The sequence below is a fragment of the Ostrinia nubilalis genome, chromosome 7 (genome assembly GCF_963855985.1).
Source record: "Ostrinia nubilalis chromosome 7, ilOstNubi1.1, whole genome shotgun sequence".
NCBI classification, from domain to species: Eukaryota; Metazoa; Arthropoda; class Insecta; order Lepidoptera; family Crambidae; genus Ostrinia; species Ostrinia nubilalis.
This window is the reverse complement of record NC_087094.1, coordinates 806,252-825,222: the sequence shown is the minus strand read 5'-3', so window position 1 is coordinate 825,222 and position 18,971 is coordinate 806,252. Positions and strand designations below refer to the sequence as shown.

The window sequence follows — 18,971 nt, the reverse complement described above, 5'->3', positions numbered from 1 at the left end:
ACCCCGTGGGACTCGGCGCGACACATTGCATGTGACGGATTAACATTATCATTTGACACTGCATTTATTTAAATAACAACCTACCAATGTTTGCGAGGCTCGTCAGCGTAGGTGTTTGTTTGTACATTTTGTTACATCAACGGCAGTAGTAATTGGAGTGATAATGAAGGATCAGTATTGGGTACCAAAGGGGTCTGTAAAATCTGACTCCGAATTTGTATTTAGTTGATAATAGCTCTGTAATACAATTCTGGTAATTAATTCGGATGAAAACTGTAACTATTGTTAATTATGAAAAATCTAAAACGTTAAAATAACGGTATCGTTGTGGCTAATGAGATGCTGTCATAGTGACATTGACGATACGTCAATGTCACGCTAGCATCAAATGTCAGAATAGAGGGACGCGCGGGGACGACTCCGCGCGCTTTTGTGCTAAGTGATGAATTGTATCTAAAATAAGGCAATATAATGTGAAAGATGAGTATCCAGTGTTTTATTTATGAGAATAGATCGACCGGCCTTTAATACTATGTAGAACAAACAAACTGTGAATGTGTAACTAGGAATCGACTTAATTAATTATTTAAGTAAGTACTTATGTAGCTGCTATACTCGTACTTACATAATACTTGAGTACCCTCATCATACAAGTGTATAATTTAGCTAGTTTTACCAGTAACTACGTATTTCGTATGGCTCATTAAAAGCCATGTCAGAATATTCGCGCTAAAAATGCGAGAAGTTTCCCGCGCAACCGCCATCCATTCCCGTCACTAACTCAGGAACTAGTTCGGAACTGAGTTTTTTGGGTTTCACAGCTAGGGCCGGACTGGGGAGAAATTATCAAAGCGCGGTAAGCATTTCGAGAGCTTCCTGTAATTAACTATTTTGGAGAGGATTTCATGTTACAATGGAGTTTTGGTAATAAATTTTGTTGAAACTATTATTCAGATAATTAAAAGGCGATTCAACAAATTGTTATGCTTGAAGAACTAAGGGACGGACGCAAATCATCAAGGAAACTATCCTGTTAAATGTTACCATGGGGGTCACTTAAAAATTAGGGATTGGTGGTGAAAACGGGCATAAGACTTCCAATAAAGCCGATAATTAGTAACATATTTCCATGGGAGTCATAAATTCTCTTGCTTCTATCATAATGTTCAGCGTTCTAAGTTTGAAAATGTACCAAGAAAACCAATTTTTTATATGCAGACCAAGGTATTTGATCTCAATCGCACCCAATCTTAAGTAAAATGTAGTCTAGGATGCATTGCCCATGTGCCTATTCACTCTCGCAACTTTCCCATTTCTAAATTTAATTACCTAACATAAGTAATATCACATTAGACTAGTAACTTAAATCTTCGCACAATCAGTATGCAATGCACGAACAATAAAAATAATTACCAACAGCTTACCTCAATGTTTCAAAATTTACTGCCCAAGATTAAATCAAAAGAGTACAGCATGAGTCATTGTTCCAAGTTTCCAGAACGTTCTGATAGCACTGGCAACATTAGGGACGCGGAGCAGTTATGGTAATTTAATTATATTATTGTCTAGATCATAAAACAGTGAGTCAAGTTATTTATTGGTACTGCACCCTTGGATTGGGGAGGAGTTTATTCTAATAGAGGAGTGTGAAAATTATTTTTAGACTTTTATTTGCTGGCGACTCTTATAATAATTTACAGTTGGTTGGTTTTTATGGAATGTTTTTTTATGAAAATGATATTCTTAATTTTTATTTTATGCGTACATAGATAGCTGAAAGTACCTACAGAGCAAATTAAAATAAAAAAATTGATCAAAGAACTAGATTTCAGTCCTAGAATCATCAATCCAGAAAAGTTTAGGCTTGAGTTAGAATACAAATAATTTTGGCTTTGCAAGCATATCACATTTAAGGCTAGGTTGCACCATCTTACTTTAACTTTGACAAACGTCAAAAATCTGTCAAACTCCATACAAAACCAGTTATCGTTATTATAGTTAAAGTTAGGTGGTGCAACTCAGCCTAAGAAATGTAAATTAAACGATGCTTGTAACGTACCTAGATGACTCTACTTTGAAGGTTATTCTAGTTACAAGATACATATTTACTTCCAAACACATAGAAAGCTACAGATTTCTTATTTCCCAACTGTTCCGAAGGCGTGCGCGGGTCGCGAAGCCAGCCGCCCGCCAGGGCAGAACGCCGCCCGCCCGCGTAATCAAATCAAACGCCGTAGAGCAGAAAAATCCGCCCAACGTTTGCATACTCGTTAAACGAAGGTATCCCGCTCATCTTGGGCTGCATCGGGAATTGTAGATGAAGGTGATATTTAATCTTTTGCACGCTTTGCTTTGTGATTTAATAAACGGTTTAGTTAATCCAAATGTGATTTCAGGCAAATAAATTTAACAAAACACTAGGTACTTTAAATTATTATGACTTCAGAAAAAAAACTAATAAACTTATGAAACATGTCAAGAAGGCACTAACGTAAAATCTTTATTTGTTACTGAATTTTCATGAGTTAATATTTCAAAATTAAATTGGTTAACTAAGAAGGTAGTTGTATTTTTAGAGCCCAAGAAGTTAACCCACACAACTAAATTCAATACAAACCTCCAATAAAGATTTTCATAACCAAACTTGAGCCTAAAAATAGCGTAACCCTTTCACAAGCCATGAAATCTGTATTTACAATTTCAAATATTGAAGTAGCGAGACAATCTATTCAATTAATATAAATGTTAATTCCGAAAGTTGGGAAAGCGTGTTTGTTTAAGGATCCCTTCTGTCAATTAAAGATTTACATTTTAGATGACGGCGCAGTGATACCGTCTTGGCTAGAACTTTGATTTTAATTTGGGAAGCCATTCGGTGAGGTAATAAAAGGGTTAAAAATCGTCAGCTTCAGGGGCAGCAATTGGCATATACGGGTAGCTCTGTCATTTATAAACAAATACTTGTAGAGCTCTAGGAGCTTCCGTGATAGTTGACATGGTTTCATAATATTCTAATTAGGCAATACAACATTATAAGGTCACTAATGTAGGTAGTTACAAAACGTTATAATAAGGTTTTCGTCAATTTATCTTAAAGACGATACCGCTTATTGACCTAATTTGTGTACCTGCCATGGTAGTACAAAAAACATGACACATGCAAAGGCTCTTTAAGAGCAAAAATTGACTACTTGTTATAGACTTTCATCCATTTCACGATGAACAGAAAGAGGATTTTTGAACATATTTTTAGGTAATTTATTTCTTCATTTACACATTTTGTTTCCTGGCCTACTAACTCCCACTGAGAGTCAAACCCGCAACCCTTCACTCGATTTATCGCTCCATGTAGGTTATTCTCTATATGAGTTGCCTTATAAGGGAAACTAATTAGACCGACGCGGTGCACGCGCGCTGACGCTGCAAATTTGATCGCGCGGTTTCGGCTCGCGATGCGTTTAGCGAGTATACAGGGTGCGCACAAAATGCTTGAAGGAGAAAGATGGATGTTTCTAAAAAAAATAGCTAAGAAAAAAACATTTTAGCCACAGGCGCCCACTGCTGAACATAGACCTACCCCAAGGTCTCCCCCAATGGATGTCCTGTGGCTGATATTTTTTTTTATGTGACAAGAGGCAAACGAACAGACGGATCACCTGATGGTAAGTGATCAAATCATGATGATGAAGCAAAAAATCATATGCAATGAATCTTACAATGAATTTATGAATTCCTACTTTAGATAAAAATAGGGCATTCTTCTGATCGATGCTATTTTTTAAAGTATTTAAACCTTTTATTTTATTTTATAAATGATGACGTTTACCAACAGGATACCTATTATAAATATTTAGTGTTAAGAGTCGCATCTCGAACATAACTTACAGGTTGAGGAAAAAAATGAGTTTTTACTCAAAAATATCTGAGAGATGTGTATGTTTTCCAAATAAAATAAAATTAAAAAAAAGCCATAATAATTAGATCTCCTAAAACCTAACAGGTTGACCATGACAGGATCTATGTCTACATCCATCATCACGAATCCAGTCTACCACTGTGTTCAACAGACAAAATCATGCAAAGTCAAGAGTCGGAGCAGCCTGTACGCGGCGGGCTATGATTCGCGCGCAAAGAACCGTGAAATTGGTTTATTCGCTCGATCCGATGAATAATTAATATCGTAACGCGTCTAGCCGTATGTGCGTAGGGCTGCCAGCCACCATGACACCATGGGAACACATGAGTCGTTATGTAAACGGAATATAAAAGGTACCTATGAAAGATAGACAGAAGATACCGGATTTCGTCAAAATAGCCAATAAGTAGGTATAATATTTATCATTCAATCAATCGGTTTCAATCAATATCAATCTCGTTAGAATAGCTCTGCAGTCCAATGTCTGTCTGACTATACTTCTGTATTATTATCTGTGCTTCTGTGAAGGAGTTCATGCGGAAAGATTTTTGATTTTTTTTTAAAATAATTCTGTAATTTTAAATGTCTATTTAAAATATCTGAATTAAGGGACAAAAATAATATTTATTAAAAAAATAATTTCCAAAAAAAAAATAGTTTGACTCCCATAATAATCAGATAAATCAACATCAGTCATGTCAAATCTCTTGTACAAAATCGTGGCAGCCCTGCACAGATTAAACGGGACCACATGCATAGAGCATGGGAAACGGTGTGTGCTGTTCCGTATCTTTCTTCTTTCTGATGCATGGTGATGAGGTTTATAGATTAAAGATTATGACCGCACATGCGCTGAATAAAGATACGTGGAAAATATTGAGAGCCACGAGATTGCTTCATTTAGATGAGGCAGCAAAAATACTCTTTATTAATTAACACCGCGGAGGGTTAACGCTAGAAGAAACCGATTTGTTTCAGCAGAAAATTACACAATTTGAGATGTTATGCTGCATATTTTTAAGTTTGCAAATGTGAAACCCTTTTATAGTAACCACCATCGCACTTTTATCATTATCTTAAATAATAAAAAAAAATGTTTTTGTCAATTTACACTTTGGCTCTGTATCTGGTAGTACCAAGCAACAAATACACACCATAGCTTTTAAATACTTTTTTTTTCTGATGAAGACTACTATAATAGTAAATGATCGCAATCATTTAAAGCAACTTTATTTAAGGGCTACGTGATTTAATGAGTGGTTTCCACATCGTCTAACTTCACAAAATAAAGTAAATACCACTATTTAGCTACCCTAATGTCATCCGTCTGGCTGTCAGGTTTACCGTTCAAAATGGCCGTTTAACTGTGCATGATAGTTTTTCGTTCCACTCACTGCACCACCATAAACCTGAATAGTCTATTACCAGGGTCCCCTAGCGTTACCTAGGCTATAGACAACTTTGTACATAGATGCCTCAATCTATGGATATCACCATTTTACCAAGTAAGTGCAATCAGCCCTTAGAACTCCGCTACTGGTCATATGCATAAACAAATTGTGCAAAAAACTGCGTGTCTGAATGCCCCAAACAGTTTCTGCCAAAAGGGAGAGATGGTGGGAGATCGTACGAAGAGCTATATCCACATCTACGATCGTCGTGACCATGGCCTGACTGCCAAGAGTGAAGCGACAGAGAAAACCGCAGTTCACTTTACTGAAATGAATGTACAGGACTATTCCCACCTCTCGTTTCCACCGCTGTAACTCCTGTGTAGCCAGGATCAACATCATTACAGCCAATAAGGTGAAGTTTGTCCCGGGGTAGTATCAAACTGTCATTCTTCCCACAAAGAATTGGATATAGATATACCTATACTATCAATTAATCATGACGTCTACGGACGCAGTGGTCTTCCCCTAGGCCCTACCTAATAAGCAGCAACCAAAATCCGATCCTGGATACGGTCGTCCAGATTAATAGCGCTATATCTCACCTCGCGCCACATTATACAGTTAATCCGGCGGATTAATTCGAGCGCCATCTACCGGCGAAAATGATGGCCGCTTTACGGACGGAGATATTGAATAGTGGGGCTAATTTGTTTGTTTATTGGAAACGATTATGGGGTATTGCTGGCGGAGGTGATTGGCAATTTTTCAAATATCGGACGGAAGACCAAAATATCATAATATCGTAGGTATCATTTGGTCAAAAAAATATTTTTTTACTTGATGTCATAAAGACTGACCAGCAATCTTTTACTATTGTCTAGCCCCAGCTCCAGGTAAAATAACAAAGTTGTCCCTAGTGAGCTTCGAACCCACAATCACTAGCTTAGCTTTTCAGTCTGGATACTTACTTCATTAGGCCAACCGATCGCGATCTAAACAGACTTTGATAAGTTTCATCGTAATTTGTGGAATGAAAATCTTTCACTAACCGAAATGAATAACCAGTAGCGAATACAAATATTGTTTCATACTTAACCAAAGCAAAATAATTTGTATCTCAATCCGAAAGTTGTGAAATAAAATGGCTTGTTAACGCGGAGGCAATGAGAACAAAGATGGCGGTAGTGGCGAGTTTTAATGAAGCCCAATGAATCGTTTCATCTCAACTCTGAAGGGAAGAGACGTGATTGTTTCGCGGATTTAGAACCAGGGTTAGGGTTTGCTGGAACTGACAAGTTCAATAATACAAATAATTATCAGGATCGGTCAAAAAGATAAAGACATGGCATCGATAGAAACAGACTAACGACACAACCTATGAGTATCATAATTGCGTCATTATTAGAAAGAAGATATATTTAATTTGCTGCATTAGATATTAATACAAAATGTCACAAAATTTTCTAGATCTCACATTAGAACTTGAAAGACCAAGCCCTTTGATAGGTATTTTGAGATTTGTTATTCTTGTGTAAAATTATAGAAACATCGAAGTTAGAGGGTGGGTCTGAAAATTGTTAAAAATGCTAGAAATTACTTAATATGTTCCATGACACATTCTGCGCGTTGTATCCACGCTACAATATTACAAGCACACCAAACAAGAAATTAATAAGGCGTGAAGTAATATTTGGCAACATTAAGCGGCATTAGCGCCCGGCTGATTGGCTCAGCCCCACTGTTTAATTAACTTGTTTAAGAAACCGTTCTCTGGTGGCATTGTTTCAAATTAAACGTTTTTCATTCCGATGCGATGCTTACACTTGCGGAATTAGACTTAAAGGGATCGCGAATCAATTTAAATGAAAAACGGATTTAAATAAACTGTATAATACGGCAATGGTTACTTTTGTCCTGATTTTATATTCGTGCTACAGGGATAATTATTTTCGTCACGGTAGGTGACTTTGCATAAAGTGAGTCCTGTAAATGTAAGCCATTGAACTAACATTGGGTTGGTTAGAGTCCCCCTGTCACAGAAAATGTCTAACAAATTGTAATTTTAGATGCTGAAATATTTGGTGAATATATTCTAGCGTACCGGTGCCTTAAACATTTAAGAACTGCTGATATACCGAAATCCTAAAAAGCAATTAAAATCTACTGCACCTCCTTTCAATTTGACCAATTTTCAAAGAAGCAAAGTTGACAATTCAATTTCATGACGCGAAAAGGGAAATGAGAAAAAGTCTTCTACCATCAACAAAAGTGGAACAAAACCCGAAAGAGGGTAATTTGAAAGTCAAAACGGGCAAATAAAAGTCAAATTACATTTCACCCTTTGAAAGGAAAGGAACTATTCCGTACACACCATACATTACAGAGCCTGCGGAATAAACTGGTCGGAGGTGACAATATTATTCGAGCCAAAATTGGGGGTCCCGCATTTATTAAAGTGAAAACCAGCAACAAAGGGATGATATTGAATTGTAAGGAAAAGGGACGGCGAGGTGCGAACGAGCGCTGGATGCGGCATTCTCCAACAATTCCGCCACTTTATTCTCTTGTGTGCGACAGAAGCGGTTAAAGGGAACAAAGAGCAGGGAAATTTCACTCAATAGACCATATTGGTACGTTTCACAATGTTGCCATTGCGAACCACGGGTTGTTCTTTTGAATACTGCTATTGACTTAATTAAATACTTCGCAGGCTTAGTAACTATAGATGAACTACACTGAAATGTCCCACCGACGACATTGACAGAAGGGCGCCACTATCTTCGTTCAACTACATGGTTTCCACCGTGGCAAAAATCGGAACTAGCGATCCGCTATAGACGGTGGCCCCCTGTCAGTGTCAAATAAAGGACAGTTCAGTGTAGTTCTACTATATCAAAGCTTTTCCGTTGAATAATAAATTGGTCATTACCAAAATTGCTGACTCATTCCAAAAGATGTCTACTTTCGCAGGTTACTCGTACTTATCATCCCATCAATCAAGATCGAGCATTTTGAGTCAACTAGTCTACTGATAAGCACACACATGACTCGTACAGGTTGGATATCGTTTCAGCCAAATGACGTCCACTGCTGGAGTCTTCCCCAAGGATTACCACAGCAACAAAACAAAAGTTTTCAACAACAGGTTGGTATTAACACCAAGATCAATATTTAAACCCAAAAAGCATTTTAATGGCGTGATTTTGTCAAAATTGCCACCTCAAAGCCATGACAGCTCAATGATGAGCTGAAGAGATCACAGAGCGCGCGGGTCGGCGGTCGGCGACACGCACAAAGAACCTCCAATTTCTTTCATTGTAGATTAAATTCTTTGCTTCCCGCACACCTAGCCGTAAGCTGCGCTCCATGGGAAGCGATGAGATTCAAGGTAATATCTATGAATAATATACAATTATACATAGGCTAAAATATATAAGATTCGCATTAATAACATTAGTATGCTAACTTTATACCTATGCCTACAAATATACAAGGAATTCAAGGTTTAGATATTGTTGTCTTGTGTTACTGGGATTTCTGCATTTACAATGCTATTTATAAATGTCTTATCTCAAAATATTATGTCACTTTATTGAACTTCAGATTCTTATTTACAAAACTGTAATGTAGGTAGGTTACTAACAATTAATATTTAAGTAAATAGGGTAGATTAACATATTCTGTACATAGGGCCAACCAGTCTGGAATAAATCGTCATTAGAGTAACACGCGTCTCATTTCTTCGGCTCCCTATTCCCGGATACCAGGCTATTACCCTTCCCACCATCCGTACTCACATACATTACATTGGCGACGAACTATTTCGAACCGTAAAGTGCAAAAATGTCCATCGGAAAGTTAAATGAGTTCAACGTGAAGTGCGGAGTGTGGTCGTCGTACATGGACCGTTTGGAAATGTATTTCAAAGTGAACAAGACGGATGAAGAGATGAAGCTTCCTATTTTAATAGCTACTATTGGAGACGAAACATACGAGCTATTGGAGAATTTAGCAAGCCCTAAAAAAACCCGCGGAGTTAAATTTACAGAAGGTAAATGAATTGATGACGCAACATTTGCAACCTACCCCATCAATTTTGGCGGTAAGATATCGTTTTAGACAACGGCGACAAAGCGCTAACGAAAGCATGTCTGCCTATGTTGCGGAGCTGAGAAGTTTGTCTAAACATTGCAAGTTTGGAGACACATTGAACGATAATTTACGCGATCAATTCATTTGCGGGCTATACAGCGACATCATACGACAGCGGCTGTTTGCGGAAACCGATGCGGTAACATTTTCTGAGGCGGTCAAACTTGCAACATCATTGGAAGCGGCGGAACGAGACGCGGCGATAGTCGAGGAGGCGGGATCATCGACAAAGGCTATGCATGCTATTACGTCATCATACGCGCGCCAGCGGCCGGGCGGGCACGACGGCGGCGCAGGAGCACGCTCAGGCGTAAAAACACCGTATCGGAATAATAACACTGAACGAAAACCTACGCAGAATAACTATAACTGCAGCGCTTGCGGAGGACGTAATCACAACTATGCGGACTGTCGGTTCCGGGAGTATGTGTGCAGCAAGTGTCATCGTCCCGGACATCTGCGGCGAGTGTGTCCAGGATGGAATGCATCGGAGGCGTCGCAGGGCGCAGGCCGGCGGCAAGGCCTGGCGCCGGCGGGGACGGCGCAGGCCCGTAGTGGCTTGTACTTTGGGGAGGCCGATCGCGGAACTAGCGAGGAGTGCGGCGGAGACCTCGAAGAAGAACTACACCATTTATGCTTGAATGACTACAAATCAGTAAGTTTGTCAATCCAAATAGATAAAACTGTTCTAGAAATGGAAATAGACACCGGCACAGCCATATCATGTATAAGTAAATCTACATACGATAAATACTTTTCTCATTTAAAAATTGAGAGTGATAATACTGTACTAAACTTTTACGATGGATCAAAAATTAAACCACTCGGTATTGTCAAACCTTTAGTATATTATAATGGCTATTGTAAGGAACTAGAATTATTTGTAATTAGAGGAGGGACAACGTCTCTAATAGGAAGACAATGGTTAGCCGAATTAAAAATTAAAGTACCACTATTTAGTTGTCACCATGTAGCAAATAAGAGTGAGCCCAATGACGATGTTGCTCAATTGGTTGACAGGTTTAAGGAGCTATTCGACGGCGGGCTGGGGCGGTACACGGGCGGGCTCGCGACGCTGCGGGTGCGGGCGGGCGCGGCGCCGGTGTTCCACCGCGCGCGGCCGCTGCCGTACGCGCTGCGCGAGCGCGTGGACGCCGAGCTGGACGCCATGCTGCGCGCCGGCGTCATCGAGCCCGTGGACTGCTCCGACTGGGCCTCGCCGCTTGTGCCGATTAACAAACCGGACGGTACGCTTAGGATTTGCGCTGATTATAAATCTACTTTGAACCCGTCTTTATTGGTCGATCGTTACCCACTTCCTAAAATAGAGGATGTATTAGTAAATTTAAATGGGAATTTATATTTTAGTAAAATCGATCTTTCACAAGCGTACAATCAAATCGAGTTGGATGATTCTAAGAAATATACTGTTATAAATACACACCGGGGTCTATTTCGCTATAATAGGTTAGTATATGGCTTAGCATCGAGTGTAGGTATATTTCAGCGGATTATGACTAATTTATTGTGCGATATACCTAATGTGCAAGTGTTCCTGGATGATATTATTGTGGGTGGGAGATCCAGGGCTGCCCATTTACTGGCTTTAGAATCAATTTTTCAACGGTTAAAATCATATGGGTTAAAGTTAAAGAAAAGTAAATGTGTTTTTTTTGCTAAGGAAGTCACTTATTTAGGTTATGTGGTGTCTAAGGAGGGGACTCGTCCAGATGCATCTAAAATAGAAGGAATTGTTAAAATGGAACAACCTCAAAATGTTCCCGAACTGAGGTCATTTTTGGGAACCGTAAACTTTTTCGGGAGATTTGTAAAAAACTTAAGCCCCATGTTGTCTCCTTTATACACTTTATTACGCAAGGGTGTAGAATGGAACTGGGATTCGGAATGTGAACTAGCATTTAATAGTGTGAAACAACAGCTGTCCGGTGCAAGTGTCCTAGCTCATTACGACCCCGACAAGCCGTTGATAGCGACATGCGACGCGAGCGCGCGCGGGCTGGGCGCCGTGCTGACGCAGCCCGGGCCGCGCGGCGAGCGCCCCGTCGCGTTCGCCTCGCGCTCGTTGAATAATGCGGAAAGGAATTATTCGCAAATACACAGGGAAGCGCTCGCCATCATTTTTTGTATTAAAAAGTTCCATCAGTACTTATATGGTAGACGATTTATATTACGCACCGATCATAAACCTCTAGTATCCATTTTCGGACCTAATACCGGAATACCAAACATGACGGCGAGTCGTATGCAACGTTGGGCAATAATTTTATCTGCTTACGATTACGAAATCGAGTATGTTAAAAGTAACGATAACTGCGCGGATAGTTTGTCGAGGTTACCTCCGAAAAGTAAGCCTGAATTTAATTGCAATGAACAAATTCCGGAACAAACATTTTTACATTTTGCTCAAGAGGCTTTATTATTAGATTATAATACGATTCGGAGAGAAACAATTAGGGATAGAATTTTAAGTCGAGTTCTTTCTTACGTTAGGGACGGCTGGCCCGACCAGTGTGACATCGATGGGTTAAAACCGTATTTTAATAGGAAAACAGAGTTATATGAGGAGCTAGGTTGCTTAATGTGGGGGTATCGAGTGGTCATACCCGAAGCGTGCCGGGATAAGGTGTTAGAAATAATACATGAGCCACACATGGGTATCGTCAAGTCGAAGGCTCTGGCTCGCTCATACGTGTGGTGGGCCGGCATCGACGAGGCCGTGGAGGGGGCCTGCCGCGCGTGCAGCGCGTGCGCCGCCACCGCCGCCGCGCCGCCGCAGCACGCGCCGCGCCCGTGGCCGTGGCCGCGCCGGCCGTGGTCTCGCATTCACCTAGACTTTATGGGGCCTATACTGGGAAAAACTTACTTGGTGGTCATAGATGCGATGTCCAAATGGATCGAAGTGTTCCAAGTTCCCAGCACTTCAGCTAGTTCCACAATAGATAGGTTAGGTGAACTATGGGCTAGGTGGGGAATTCCTAAACAGGTAGTGAGTGATAACGGGCCGCCCTTCACGAGTAGAGAGTTTGAGTGTTTTCTCAATAATGATGGAATTGATCACATTTTCACCGCTCCCTATCACCCAGCGTCGAACGGTGCCGCGGAGAATGCGGTAAAAACATTAAAAAGTGTGATCAAGAAATCAATTGTTGAAAAATCTGATGTTTTAAAATCATTAAATAAATTTTTGCTTTACTATCGTAATACAGAACACTGCTCGACAGGTGAAAGACCTGCTGTTTTACTTATGGGAAGAAGGCTGCGCACTCATTTGGACTTATTAAAACCAGACATAGAAAACAAAGTCACAAAAAGTCAACAATTGCAGGTAAATTCATCAGGGGGGGCGAATAGGAATTTGCAAGTAGGGGAGGATGTTTGGTATCGTCAGTATTTGAAGGGAGAAAAATGGCAACCGGGAAGAATTCGCAGCTCATTAGGTAGTACTGATTATACAATAACAGATAATAACGGTAACGACATTCACCGACATATCGACCAATTAAGACGTAGGTCTAGAAAATCGTTAGCGTTCCCGATTGAAAATAAAACAGAGAGCTCAGATGCTAATACAACAATAAGTTCCCCAACAAAATCAAACACTCAGTCGAAGCAGTCTGTGGAATCGAACATAGCGCCCGCGCACACTCAGCCAGAGTCGCCGGCGCTAGCGCGCAGCGTGGAAGAAGGGGAGGCAGGGGCAAAGTCGGGGGACGACGACTGTTTTGCTACTCCGGAAAAAGTGTTCGATTCACCTAATGTACAGCCAGTAGTCCCCGCTGAACCGCCCCAGTCACGCCCGATAAGGAAGTGTAGGTTAGATAAGGTGCCTAGATATAAGTTTTAGATTTAGAATTTAGTATTAAGGATTAATTAGAATATAGTTAAGTGAATGTATTAATTAAGTGTGGAGGAGTGTAATGTAGGTAGGTTACTAACAATTAATATTTAAGTAAATAGGGTAGATTAACATATTCTGTACATAGGGCCAACCAGTCTGGAATAAATCGTCATTAGAGTAACACGCGTCTCATTTCTTCGGCTCCCTATTCCCGGATACCAGGCTATTACCCTTCCCACCATCCGTACTCACATACATTACACATACATTCTAAATCATGAAAATACTTTTCTCGAAACTTTTTGCATCAAACATTTTCTAACAGCTTTTAGTCACTCGCATCAACTGGTTGACAGACTTTGTTAATATTCTATCTTCCTGCAGCTTAATCTCGGTAGCCACCGCTTTAATACATATTTCATTGGAATATTTCACGAGGTATTACTTCCTTCGAGCCACTTGTTTGTTAAATAGCAGTTTATTAGACGCCGCTTTCTTTGAGACACGCCATTGTCGGAAAGTGTTACATTTTTAATGTATTTCCGCGAAATTGTTAGAATTAAACCTCTGCCGGTATTATGACGTCGTCTAAATAAACAAGTATTATGACATTGTGCTTCTGTCAACACAATATTAACAGCGTTAATGTTCGGGGCGTTTTATAGCCCATTCATTATTAAATTTGGTCTTTTATGAATCCCAAAATTTAATAATGACTGAAAAGTTATATCTTTGATCTGATGAAGTATTTGATTATTTAAAAGTTTTAGAATGTTCGTCAATTCTTTGTAATGACTGTTATAGACTGTACTTAAGCGATTCATTATGCTATTAGACAACCAATGAGAGCTACCTTTAATAATGATTCCCCCATCAATTTCACGAAATGAGCATGACTGTCGTACAGATATCACTACGAGTATAATATCCTGCATATTTCTCTGTATAATTTCAATGCCACTTGCATAGGTATTCGTAATTTCCCAATAAAACAGCATTAGCATAATTAAAATGTTAGATACGAATTCTGAAGGGTTACAAGAACTTTGGTCTCAGATATATTGAAAGTGGAAACAAAGGGCCGTATCTGCTCAGCATCTCCATCGGAAGGTGAGGGCGAATATGAATCAGAGGCGATAAATTAGAGAACAACAAACTTGGTGCGGATAATTACGGCGCTGGGGTGTCCATTCACTCGTACTTTCATTATTCTTTGTGCGCGTGTCCAGTGTGACGGAACTTGTCCACGATCGAATACTTTTGTGTGACGCTTAAGTACTAAAAGCCAAACAAAAAATAAGTAAAAATTCTCCTAAGCATCAAAGATGAGAAACGTAACAATAACTTACTAGATTTTACAAAAACTGTGCATTTTTTATGGTTATCGTCATAGATTCAGTCAAACCTTCTAATGCTCCTAGTTGTTGACATACTTACTCGCTATCGTGTCTCACAAATTAGTTCCGATCATCTTAATTTTCATCCGGTATAACTTCCCCGTTGAGACTTAAAAAAAGCCAATTAAGGTGTATAAAAATTCCCGGACCCAAGTCGCTATCGTATCGTGTGTCAACGGGAACACGCACCAAACTCGAGACGTCCCAGTCGCACGTGTCCCTAATGACTCCCGCGAACTGTTTGATTTAAAGTCGCAACAACTGTCTCCGCGAAACGCACCTCGCCGCTTCTGAACACTTGCCCTGTCCTGTAACACGGTAATGGATGATGGCTATCGCGGAACTTCGGATGGGGTTGCTAAATATTTTGCTTCTGATTAAGGCATTTTCAAGTTTATAAAACTGCCAATGGCATTGCGATAAAGAGGTAAAGGTTTTTGGTTTGGATGTGTATCGTCAATCTTTGCAACAACTGTCTCCGCGCCATGCACCTAGCGCGCTCCTAAACAGTTGCCCTGTAACACGGTAGGGGAGACCGAGAAGAGTTGAGACATTGACGATTTTTTGGAACTTATTGACTATCAGCGAGCTCGCAACAGCACGTATTTGTTAGCTCGAGACTTGAACTAAAAAGCGCGCACTGTTACGAGTCAATGTCAATGTCTCAACTCTCCTCTGTTACAACTCTCCTCGATCTCCCCTAATGGATTATGGCTATTACCGAACTTCAAATGGGGTGCTAAATATTTTGCAACTGACAAGTTTATAAAACTGCCAGTGGCTATGCGAGTCTGTATCTACATTTATACTCGTATTAAAAAGAGCTCAGTAGGTAGGTAAAGTTTGCATGTTTGGATGTGTATTATCAAATTTACTCAAAGTCCAAACTAATAGATCGTTTCGACTAATGAATTTAAGTCGTGACCTAGGAGACATCAACTCGGTCAGTTTATGGCTGAAATTCAATTTGATGAAATCTAGGTTGAACAGTCAGATCTAAGTTAATGTAGTTCTAAACTGTTGGAGCACCTTAACCAAAGCAAATTCTTACATTCAAACAACTTTTTTGTTATTTTAAGATGGTGTTTAACGGAGTTGTGGCAAACGATCATCAACGCCCATTGAAAACCTACGAAAAGCATACGAAAAGTTACAAATTGTAAACGTATCGAGGTTTTCCAACGTCTTTTGAGATCTAAAAACATCCGTTTTACCGCCTGAAGTTCCTATATTTACTAAGTCCAATTCAGGCATTTTGCGAGAGCCAAATATCGGCATTTGCCTATAACACAGACACAGCAAACGCATCGTCCCGTCCGTCAGTAATGGACGGCGGCGCGCGAATACGTTAGAGTAACGCGCGCGTTTGTGACGGTGCTTGCACACGATTTGCTGCCGGCGCGCGGGCCAACTGGATCGTTTGTCTGGACCTAAAGCTCGGATCACACTTGTACAGTGTGACATGGAGAGCCTAAAGTAGCTAAAAGCGGTAACTTCCTCATTGTCTATTCATCATCATCATCATTTCGGCCATAGGACGTCCACTGCTGAACATAGGTCCCCCCCAATGCTTTCCGCGTTGATCGATTGGTAACGGCCTGCGTCCAGCGCTTCCCTGCTACCTTTACGATGTCGTCGGTCCACCTTGTAGGTGGACGTCTCACGCTGCGTTTTCCGGTACGTGGCCTCCATTCTAGAACCTTGCTGCCCCATCGGCCGTCAGTTCTGTCATTGTCTATTAGTACTGATTTTTTTTTTTTTTTTTTTATATCTGCGATCAGCCGTCAGCCTTTATCAGATTAGATGAATTTGCATTAATGACAGTTTAGGTTCTGCACATCCCATGATGTGTCACCTCGTTTCCCTCACAATAACTCTTCAGATGGATGCTATTCGCTTTCTCCTGAGCCTGAATGTAGAGTTCTCAGAATTCAGAAGGGATGCAGCAAGTACATTTTCATGACGCTGAAGTCTCTGTTTGTAAGCCCTACAGGACTTATCCACAACCTCTTGGACGTTTGGTATCTCCAGGTATTCATGCACTTCAGTGGACTTTGTAAACCAAGGTGCACAACTCAAGATTTTCAGCACTTTGTTTTGGAAACGCTGGAGTATTTCCACATTTGAGTGGCTGGCCGACCCCCAGAGCTCAATGCCATATGTCCACACGGGTCTTAGGATGCATTTGTAAATCAGCAGTTTGTTCTCTAGGCTTAGCAGTGACCTCCTGCCTAGTATCCATTGCATATCACGAAGTTGTCTGTTAATTTGCTCCCTTTTGTTCTTGATGTGTTCACGCCAGGTGAGTCTTCTATCTATGTGCATGCCTAGGTATTTCACGGTTTGTTTATGTGGCATAGCGTTTCCGTTGAGTGTTACCGTTGGACAATCTCCTCTTCTCAGGGCGAAGGTAATATGGATAGATTTTGCTGCACTGGCCTTGATCCTCCACTTCCTTAGCCACGAGCCAATCCTATCCAGGTGTTCTTGGAGTTTTGTAGAGGCTCTATTAGTACTGATTATCTTAGTCTTTTGCGAAATGGCGACTAAGCTCAAGTCCCGGAACTAAATTAGAATTTACTGTTGAGTTTTTATAGCGACTATACAAAAGCTGCAGCAACATTTCCGTTTAGGTAACCTTGACTAATACATTTTACCTTTACACAGTGGAAAATATCGAATAGCGAAATGTTATAAAAGTTTGTTCCATATTTACAGTGACCAGTAGGCCTAAGATGCGCGCCGCGATAAATCACGCCATTTTATCGATTTTGTCCATACATTTTGACGTCGATAAAAGTTATCACGGCACGCATCTTAGGCCTACTGATATCTGACCACTATCATCATTCAATAAACTCTTCACAGACCACAAATTTAGAAAAATATATCATAATATGTTTATTTATAGCATCAGCTCGTTTTGATATTTATGTATGAAGTACATACCAACACAATCATACACTAAATATAAATCTTATCTAAAAGTCATTCGGGTTCTTTTGGTGAGGCCCAGGCAGTACGCCTTCTTAAGGTGCAGCCTCACAAAACCATTCACCTATTAGATCCAAACGAAGGAGCGACAAAAAGGTAGGTACATTATTTTTGTATTAAAAGGAGTAGCTAAAATTTATGAATTTTTGCAAAATCGAACCTCCATGACTCTTGCCTCATTGATTGTAATTTCAAAAATTTGATTCTCTCGCTTCCACCATTTCTTTGACTCCCATTGCTATCGGATTTTTCACAATTTCTTCCCCATCTGAGCAGCGTGGGGCGTGTAGACCAAATCCTTCATTTGCCTCTGGTAAATTTGAGAGGGTCGTGCTCCTGCAGTGGAGACTAAATGACCTGATGATGATGACAATTCTACTTATCCTATAGTTCTCTGGGCCCTATTACATTAGCTTCTAAAAGCCGTGTTACACACGAGCGCCGTTGGTGCGGAGGCACCTTAACGCTCGCCAGGCGTCCCATAAGCTGCATTGGACACCAATGGATTTATCGTTTGAGGTTTAGACAAGGAAAGCGGCTTTGTCTTTGATACAACAAACGGACAGTCTGAGAAAAGAATTTATTTTTAAACGTATTGGACAAACATAAGTGGACCCGGCAATACGTTGAGTATTGACGGCGGCTGCGCTTGGGATAAGTATTGCATTTGCCTTTGTGTGTGCCAATCTCAATAATACTTTGAAGGTCAAGAATAAGAATATTTATTTCAGTAAAAAAAAGTATACAGTAAACTGCCTAATACTATTAGGCATTAGTGATTCGCGTCCATCGTCGGTATGTTGATACTAATATTTTTTTCCAATGGAAAAAATACTCTTTATCATCTTTTTCTTTAAGATTAATAATGACTTTGGTTAGAGACTGAAGAACACAAAAAGATGAATCAACTTTTCATTTTAAATCTAATAAATAATCGAACTGAAACTTCAACATTTGAAATAAGTATTTCATTTAAAAAATATTTAATGACTCTTTTATATTCTAATATCCATGTTTTAAAACTGCGTAAATCGTCTGATCTTTATTAAATTCTCGATCATTTTTCTTTTTACGACTTCTACATAAATTTTGATGAAAATTTATTTATCTACCTTTTTACAAATACAATCCCAAAGTCCCTTTGACAGTTCAAGCTGAAGATATAATAAAGATTATTATTTCCATTCGAATTCGCATAGTTGCAAAAATCAACAGTGTCCAGATTTGTAAAGCTAATAACAAAAATCAATAAGGCCGGA

General features: G+C 39.9%; 1 protein-coding gene across 1 annotated transcript; it reads left to right on the top strand.

Annotated features, from left to right (window-relative positions):
* Nucleotides 1-9,345: 9,345 nt before the first annotated feature.
* Nucleotides 9,346-13,327, top strand: LOC135073432 (uncharacterized protein K02A2.6-like). The gene is made up of 4 exons (XM_063967614.1): nucleotides 9,346-10,117; nucleotides 10,483-11,625; nucleotides 11,974-12,426; nucleotides 12,994-13,327. Exons 1-4 carry the CDS (start codon nucleotides 10,104-10,106, stop codon nucleotides 13,325-13,327), a joined length of 1,944 nt encoding a protein of 647 aa, XP_063823684.1. The 5' UTR covers nucleotides 9,346-10,103.
* The last annotated feature ends 5,644 nt before the right edge of the window (nucleotides 13,328-18,971 follow it).